Source organism: Alligator sinensis, unplaced genomic scaffold (genome assembly GCF_000455745.1).
Source record: "Alligator sinensis unplaced genomic scaffold, ASM45574v1 scaffold323_2, whole genome shotgun sequence".
Taxonomy (NCBI): Eukaryota; Metazoa; Chordata; order Crocodylia; family Alligatoridae; genus Alligator; species Alligator sinensis.
In genome coordinates, this window is record NW_005842392.1 from 395518 (window position 1) to 404963 (window position 9446).

The 9446-nt window shown below is 45.3% G+C and overlaps 1 protein-coding gene across 1 annotated transcript in view; it reads right to left on the minus strand.

Annotated features, from left to right (window-relative positions):
• CACNA1B (calcium voltage-gated channel subunit alpha1 B) overlaps window positions 1-9446 on the minus strand; it is a gene marked incomplete at its 5' end in the record, with an annotated part of 468581 nt that overhangs the window by 143746 nt on the left and 315389 nt on the right. The window contains one exon of the mRNA XM_025211184.1: window positions 5104-5221. Coding sequence (XP_025066969.1) covers window positions 5104-5221 — 118 coding nt within the window. The remainder of the gene's footprint in view (window positions 1-5103; window positions 5222-9446) is intronic.

Consider the following 9446-nt stretch of genomic DNA (forward strand, 5'->3'; position numbering starts at 1 on the left):
GCCCCATCCCCGTGAATGGGCTGGCTGGGCCCATGCCAGCTGAGTGCCGAGCCCAGCACCACTTGCAGGGGATGGTGATACAGTGGATAAATCGAGATCGAATTTTAAGAGTTAAAAATTGGGTGTCAGAACTCAATCTATTCACCATGAAATATGGTACCTGGTTAATTGCACGAATAATACTGGTTACATGTGCAAATTAAGTATAGTGCCTTAAAAAGGTACAACCAGCTGTAAAGTTATTGCTGGAAAATGTAATAACTTTATAGCTGGTTTCTATCCAGCTTTAATTTGCATGTGTCACCTGTGCCTCTGCAGATGGGACCCCCTCAGCTGACTGGAGTTCCCAGCTGGGGGGAACAGGGGGGAGGAATACCATGTGCACCCTTGAGCCTGGGAGCTCTCAGCTGCAGAAGCACATACCCTTGAAGCTAAGAGCCCCATCAGTTGGCAGGGCTCCCAGCCATGGGGATGCCCCACGCACCCTTGTGCCTGGGAGACTGCAGCTACTGTGCTCTTCCAGCCACAGGGGAGCATCATGCATCCCTGCACCTGGGAGACTGTAGGTGCTGTGATCTCTTAGCTGAAGGGGCAATTTACATACCCCTGCAACAGGGAAATCAGCTGCTGTGGTCTCCCAGCATGGAGAGGCATGGTGTGCTCCCACAGCTGGGAACCCCATCAGCTGAGGTGGCTCCCAGATGTGGGAACTTGCTTCTTGCCAGCACAGAGGGAGCCCAGGATTAATCTCTGCCTGCACAGGCAATAAGGTGTGATGGGATCTGATTCACAATCCCACAACCATACTTCCTGCCAAGTACATGTGGCAAGGCAGGAAGCACAATTGTGTGGATCATGCATTAGATCCCATTGCACCTATACCTGCATGTATAGAAGGGCCTTTATTCTGTTATAGCAGGTTAAACACACTTGTACCACTAACTGTTTAATGTGGAACAAAAGGATGAGAAGGGTTTTTTTGGAGGGGGGGGAGGGTTGTTTTTTTGCAAACTAAACTTAAAGTTCATTTTCAGACATTTCTGATAATGTTTTGCCTGACAGGAATTGATGGTTGAAGCCATTTGAAAGTTGTATGGTTCTGTTTTCCCCTCTTATAAGAAAAGAATGCTCTCTGCATACTGTCAGCATTACCAATTCCACTCAATGAAAGGCAGAGATAGCAGCGACCTTGCTGCAATTCTCTCTGAAATATCAGCATGAGTAGTAATGGATTTACTACTGCTATTGTCATTGTAATCAAGGGGGAAATGTTTTAAAGCAATTCTATGCCTGTTGTCCCTTTTCTGGACAGGTTCTCATTAAGGTTAATTGGGGAGAAAGTCATATGTTCCGGGGGTGGGGGCAGGAGGGAGATAATTCCAAATTTACTGTATTACTTTATACTGATCAAAAATACTTTGGGTCACAGATTTCTGACCAAACAGGTCAGATCCTGATGTGACTTACCAGTGTGGAGCTGGAGAACCTCCTTTGAGGTGAACAGATTTCCTCCAAATTCACAACAGCCGCTGGGGGCTAACATCAGAATTTGGGTCAAGAAGTTCATTAGGATGAATTAACCCTGTTACTAGGGGTGCAACGATAGAGAGTTTTTGGGCTGATACCGATGGCTGATTTTTAATGAACCACATTGGCCGATACCGATCCGACAGATGATATGCAGCCGGGCAGCTTGCAGAGCAACGTCTGGCTGGTAAGCTTGTTGTGGGGGACGGGGAGGGGAGGGGGGGGGGGAGGGGGGGAGATTGAGGTCCCCATGGTGAGGGAGAGAATGGGGCTGGGGCAAGGGCAGGCTCTGCGCAGCTGGGGTGGGGCACAGGATAGAGCCACAAGCGGCTCGTCCAGGGGGTGCAGGGCTGGAAGGGCAGCTCCCGCCTCTGCACATACCCCTGTCTATGCTCCTGAGTGCCTTTGTGCTGCACTGCCACATTGACCACATCATTGGCCACATCAGCCAAAAAAGCCAAATGCTGATACAGTTAATTTTCTTTATATTGGTGCCGATCCAATATGGGACCAATGTATTGGTGCACCGCTACCTGTTACAGTAAGTTTTCTTAATGTCATAAACATTATCCAGCTAGCTCTTTTCTCCATGTAGTTCATGCATGCAGAACCTCTACTGCAGTGAACTCATTTCATCTGCAGTATTCACACAGAATTAAAGACTTACACATGACATATCTAACTTGACAAATGTATATAGTGCCCAAGGATCCCTCTGTCTTCATTACAGGATGTGTCACAAGCAGTTCAGATTGTGGACAATAGAAAAATGAAGCAAAGTGTTGGTGTCTCTCTCTCGGATAAGCTGCAAGGGCGATTATATAAACTTTCGAACCCTGAGGGCACTGTAGTCCCATTTATTACCAAACACCAAAAAAGGAAGTAATAAAAACTAGCTAATGCACAGACCATACAATGAAAGAGTGAGTTATTAAAATTTCTTTAAAAATGTTCTTCCCCAAGTGTAAGCTCCATATGGAATCCTCTGCCAGTTAAAATGGAACTTTAATTTAAGAGTAGTTTAGTTCCACAGCATGAAGCCCTCTTTATATGCAAAACTATGATGGTTAGGAGTACTCAGTCCATCCTGATAACAGAGTAGCTGATCATGTTCAAGTACTTGATATAATGACTGTTATATTACACTATCTCTTTCCCATCTGATTTGTCCTGTACCTTGAAAAAAACATTTCATAGATTAAATGACGTCAATAAAAATGTGACAGGGTAAAGCATTTCAAAGCATCCCTTTATGGTGTCTGCTTCTGGGAGAGTGTGGAAGGGAAGTGGAAGAACAGATACATATCAGGAACAGTTGACAGCAAAAGGAAATGAGATGTAAGGAGTGGGCCTTCTTACAAAGGGATATTGAAGGCTGGCCAGAATATACGTGGACTGTGATTCTGACGGAGTGTGTAGCATGGAAGCAAAAATAGCATTAATAAAGAGAAGATCAGCATTTCCCTTTCTTCATTGGCACATGCCCCCACAGCATTACATAAAGGGAAGGACTTTTCCCAAGCATGAAAAGAGGACAGCTCTTTGATAGTTTGCAGAATCACTAAGGATTTTGTACCTGCCTGGTCCTGGACTACTCCAAAGACTAGAGCAGCTCCAGATGCATGTTAAGTTAGGCTCAAGAGCTGCTCTTACTTTCAGTGACTTTGTATAGCTGTCTGCAGTGACAAATAGCTACAGCATAATGCTCCAACCACATCCCCTGCTGCCTCTAGCAACCTCTGTCTCAGAAACCTGCTCATATTGGTCAAGGCTGGGGGAATTCTCCAAGAACTGGTCCTGTCTTCACCAGCACTGCACTGAAGGGAATGGTGCAGATGACAGAATCTGGCCCCAGTTGCTTTCAGACTGAATGATTTTAGTTGGAAACAATACTATGGTTTTGATTCACCTGCCCATTACAGAAGTGTTATGCTGGTGTCACTACTAAGTTTGGTGGAGTTACACCTGCACTGGTAGAAGCAAAGACTCAAACCTTATAAAAACTACCCTTTTTTATGAGAGAATGAGCAAGATAGCAATGGAATCTATGTCTGGTTTTTAAAAAACATTAGAACTCAGTCTCTTTAAGGTTAAAAGTGGGTCTCTTTCTCTCTCTCTCAGTCAACTTAATTATAGTTTAATCTCACTTTCAAATGCCATGCCCTAAGGAATTAGGGATATTCTTCTGTCCTCCCACTGCCCCAACCTGCTGTCCTGGTTTTTGCATTTCTAGAGTCGCATACTACACTGCATGAGGTGGATGCATGAGTGTAGAAACCTGGTCTGTCTCTGGGTAGTAGCTCCTGCTGCTCACTGACAGAGTGAATTAGAGCTGGGTAATTCTGAGGAAAGCCACTTAAATGACAAGTACAACTTGGGTGCCATATAATCTGCGGCTCCTTGTCATAATTCCTCACACAGAATAAGGAGGACTATGCAAGAGGAAAGGGCTGTAGTGATATACAACAGGGTCCATGTTTTCTTACCTTTCTTCAAAAGTGGAAGCCTTAATGATTCTATATGCTATGTCTCAAGGCTTCTCTTCTCCCCAGTCCTCCCTTTAACAGGATTTGCCAGAAAAAGCCCTTTGCTGAACTGGAGTGAAGGCTGCTGAACTGAAGGCTTCTGAACCCAATGGTCTCTCAGGTGGGAGCGACTGACTAGTCTGATAAGGTTACTTTGCACTTCTACATAGCCTGTCACGCATGTATCTGGAAGTGCCTTACAACAATGAGCATTCTTATCCCTGCCTTACAAATGGAGAAACAAACCAAGGTACAGAGAAACTGGGGTCCAGTTTACCACTAAGCATGTACCAGTATAACTAAAATGGTTCCGTTCACACTTATTTGGTGTTTCAGTGCAAAATGTGCGTGAGCAGATTAAGAGGGTCCCATTTCAAATGATATTCAATGATTCTTCTCAAGTCTAGGCTAAATCAAAGTAAGACACTAAATCTGATGTAACAGAGTCTACACACAACTTTGTACTGAAAAAACAAGATGTGAATGGACATGGATTAAAGCTCTGATTGCAATGCAGTAGGGAGCAGTGCATGCTACAGGTATAGACATACTGGAGCCAGCTTAATCTTGCTCGTACAGGCTCAGCAGGAGCAAAGCCAAGGCAAAGCAAGCTTCAACCACTTGTGCAGGTACCCATGATCTCTGGTTGGTTTGTACCCCCCTGTGCTGAAGCTTATATTACTGCATCTTCACTACACTGTTTTCCACATTAGCTAGATAAAAGCTTGCTCAGCTTACTCACACTACTGTGCTGCAATCATACCTCCCATTGCAATAGTTACTATTAGAGTTACCTGGTGTTAGTCTAGTTAGTGCTTAGAGCATGGTTGTGCAGGGACAAGTCCTAGGGATCTTACACAAGGTCATCCAGAGAGCCAGCAGCAGAAATGAAATAGAGCTCAGGTGTCCTGACTCCCAGCCCTATGTGCTATCCCTCTGCACTGCACTGTCTTTCATGCTTCAGGAGGTTGAGGCACCTTGTATGCTTGACTTGCTGGTGAGGAGACTGCCTGACATCCCCTGAAAATTCATTTCAAAATGGCAAGGATACAGTTACCAAACAATGTCAGGACGATGAAGTAAACGCAAGAGAACATTCCTGAGTGGACACCGCCCTGTGACTCTATCCCATGATACATCACCGCGTTCCAGTCTTCACCAGTCAGTATCTGCAGAGTAATTGGAGAAAAAAGAGGAGAGAGGCTGATGCAAGGACTGGAGTATTGAAACATCAGTTGTATGTAGCTTTCTCTCCTAGGAGAAAACTATGGGAAAAGGATGTGGTAGAAATGTGTGACAACATTCAGGCCACTCAGCCTTCTTTTGCCTAGCCAGTATCTGTAACTTCTGCAGCCCTTTCTCTGCCCAGAATTGGCTGCATCTTTTCCCGCATCCTTTAAACAGCACAGGGATAGATCCTTCCTGAGAACTCCAAACAATACATTTCCAGACGTAGGTAGCCTAAACTAATTCAGCTTAGATAAAACCAAAATAATGCCATGATTTCAGGAGATTCAGAAGAGAAAGTAGATATTACATATTGGGATACAGAAAGTACCTTCCAGCTAGCTGAGGCAGTATGTGGGGGCACAGAGGGGATTCAATCCGGATTAAGGGATCAACCCATCCAAACCTCAGGAACCAGAAAATTAGGATTTGACTGTCCAAAAAAGCAACAGAAACAGCTGTGGTTTACTCTGAGGACCAAAGCAGGCACCACTGGGCAGGACGCAACTAGCAGCACCACTTCATGGTGGCTCTAGGCCCACCTCAGAGATTCTTCCTTCTTTCTGGAGCCACCTGCTTTCTGCTGTCTGGTAGCATCTGTACTTTGACACTGAGGACTGGGTGCCAGGTGCAGACAGCCAGCATGCTGAAGTGGTAGGGGCTGACCTCCTTTACATCCCTGCCTGCACCACCCTGAGAATCTCCCGCTCCTTTCTATAAGCCTGTCACACAGGCCAAGGTTTCTGCAGCACCGTATGTGACTTTTCCTGTAGGAGGACGAGAGTCACCGACTTCCAAACCCAATGCCCTGACTGGGCAAAGAAGGTAAAAATCCCAACACAGCACAGGGAGTCAAACTCCTTGTGCCCCCAATTCCCTTGAAGCCCTATTTATTGCATGCAACTGCTGACAAAGCTATGAACACTGCTTCTCTCTGTGTTTCCTTTCTCATTTCTCTCCTGTGAAGGGGAGAGAAGAGGAGGTATGCAGATCACTCAAACTCCAGCTTGACAGCCACTCATTCCACCAGAGATGCTAACTATCACTCTCTCCACTGGCAGTGGCAGCGGCTGCTGTTCTTGTGCTCCCTTCTAAGGGGACACCTGGTAGCCCACCCCCTACATTAGTGCATTGCAGGGAGAACATGGCAGAGAAGAAGGAACGTGTGGAATAAATCTAGAACCTGCCTTTGCCAAAGTTGAGAGGGAGATATTAGAGGCCTCTCTGTGTGCAAGCAGATGCCTTCTGGTAAGGACCTATGCTGGCTGACAGGAGTGTCTGGGGAAGCTGGGGGATCCTATCCTGAGTGAGAGTTGATGGTTTGGAGGGATACCTGCAGTTTACCAGATTTAACTGAAGGGTGTCTGGGAGGTGCTGACATGATTGAGATAGCTGGGATCCTAGATGGGGAACTGGGAAGTGCATGGGATGACAGGAAGGTAGCTAGGGAAGGTGGGGGATAGGGAGGGTGACCATATGTCCCAGTTTAGCTGGGACAGTCCCAGATTTCAGAGGCTGGTCCTGGCTGCCTGCTGAAAATTATAACAGGTGTCCCGGAAACTCAGGAGCGTGGGGTGTGGTCCAGGTTGGGAGGTGGAGTGGCACAGAGTGCTTTGCAGGTGGGCGGGCAGGCACCGGTGACTACCCAGCATACCATCCCGCCCCTGCCAACTTGTGAGAGTGCGATGGGAGGGGGGTGAATGTCCTGCAGATGAATGTCCTGGATTTCCTTTGGTCAGCCTAGGGGTAGGTGATGGAAGCAGAACACAGTCCAGCTGTGAAACCCTCCCCTTTCCTCACTGGCTACTGCCCTCACCTCAGCTCTCATGTGCCTCCCAAATGACTTGTGAGATCAGGATGGAAGGCAAGCATAAAGGGCATCCGGCTTTCTGCTCAGGAAACACAAGAGCACCCTGGGGGAACAACTCCAAGGAATTTCCCCTCAGCCACTCAACAGTCCAGCCACATGAGCACGAGTTAGTCTGGGCTGTTGCCATAGTTTTACTGCTGCACAAGATGCAACACACCTGGCTGCCCTAGTCAAACAAGAAGAGAACCACCCAGTCTGCAAAGAGTTTGTGCTCCCTCTATCTGCTGCCGTGGAGGGGTCCTCTCTCGGGTGCAGCCCTGAGGTCTGGAGGGAGGACAGGGCAAGAGGTAGGAGCCACCCTCCCGCCAGCATGTGGCTGTTTTCAGAGCTGCCAGAATTGAAAGAGTCAGAAGCAGCAACCTGCTGGGAACAGAACCCAGGTGTCCCGACCTCCAGTCCTGTGGGTCATCCTCTGAACAACATTGTCTTTCACATTTCAGGGGGGGAGAATAAACCACCTTCCCCAACTGAGCAGCTCCCACTGCATTGTAGTGGTTGACAACATACTAACAATAAGTAAATGAATAACAACAACATTCATCACAATTATTGGTTGCTTATTCCATAGTAAATCTATTCATTTTTGACTGCCCTGCATGGTCGATTCTAGTAGCTGTTGGAATTCAGACTTCTAAACAGGAAGTTGTGTCTATATTCCGTAAGAGAAAAAAGAAAGTCTAGTGCACTGTTAGCAATCAAGTAGCATGTGCAAACAATATGCTAGAAACGGTCACAAATTCCAGCCTATATTCCTTGGAGAGAGGAAATGACTCTAGCTGCTGGTATGATGGTGATGCTGATGATGACATAAGAGTAGGTAAAGTGTAGTAAAATGATCCTAATGACTCCTAAGGGTCTCCTATGGTCATAGACCAATATAAATCTGAAATAATTCCCAGCTATGTATTTACACGAGTGACTGTGTATATGAATCTGGCCACTCATCTTTTAGTATGTGATGAATTATGCAAAAGCATTTTCACAAACATTTGTTCAAATGAATTGCACGTATTTGCAACTGCTCCCAAATTTGCTTTCCAATAATATTCAAAGAGCAGATTTTATTCTCACAAATGTTCATAGAAAACACTTCAAATATTTGCATACATAGGTATAAGCATGACAATTAAAGCTTGAAGTGTTCAAGAGTCAATAGGAAACCCATTGTGAATTTTGGGGATCCATTAATTCAGAAAACAAGGAAGGCTTGTAACTTAGGGAATCAATCACAGGTTGCAAACCAAATTTCAGCCAGTAAATACGCAAGCCAGAGTTGCACTGAATAGTTTATGAACAAGCTGTAGGCTATATAAACTTTTTGCTATATCATACTGAATACAGAACCAAGTAATAAAAATAATTGTTTGCCTTATGAAACATTTTCAGAAGATGAATGGGCTAAACAGTCCAGATTGGTTTTGGTGAATAGTTTGTCCAGGAATTCTCAGCGTTTAATACTACTGCTGGCTGAAGAGTCATCAAGTAATGGAATTAAAATAGCTTTTAAGATCTGTTCCATAATATTAATAGACTAATTAGTGTGCTAGTAGCGTCAAAGATAGGATGCCAACTCAGGAAAGCATTTAAGCACATGGTTAAAGCGCTACCCTGAATGGAGATGCTTGTCTGAACTGGGGCCTGAATGAAAGCAAAATGATTTAAAGCCAGCATCAGCCATTCATGCAATACCCCTTCACAGAAGAATGCAGCTCACTCATCCAAAAGCAGAGGGTCATTAATGTGTGTACTGGTTTGAATTCTCAGACCTGAACTGCTCAACAGTATGTTCTTTCTCAAAACCAAAGTTCAGCAACATCCCACCTCTACCATCCCACAAGAAAGCATCAGACCTACATCTTAGCAGCTGGCAGCATTTAATTGTTTAAGTGGCAGCCAGCTCTCAAGTAGTGGACCATATATGGTTAATAGATATCTTTCTAGTTTATACAGCTTCTCTGTGTTTATGGAGGTTGTAAATACTCTGTGCTAAGCAGCTTTCCACATGACTACTGGTGTAAAGAAATGTAGCAATTTACCATAAAATAATATTCCCCTATACAACGCCTGGCATTCAGTTCACAAAAGCTTTCTCTGGTCCCACGAGTCGGAAAAGGGTTCAGCGGTGATGCATGATTGTCACAAGGGAAGTTGGCCCTGTAACAGTTTGGAGTCTGATGTACTCTGTACCAGGCCATTTTCCCATAAATAGGGAATAATCTGTGGGGATGCCATAGCAGAAAGCTGTGACCTAGCCATAAAAGAAAAGGGCAGCCTAAGTTCAGAGGGAGAACTGAAGG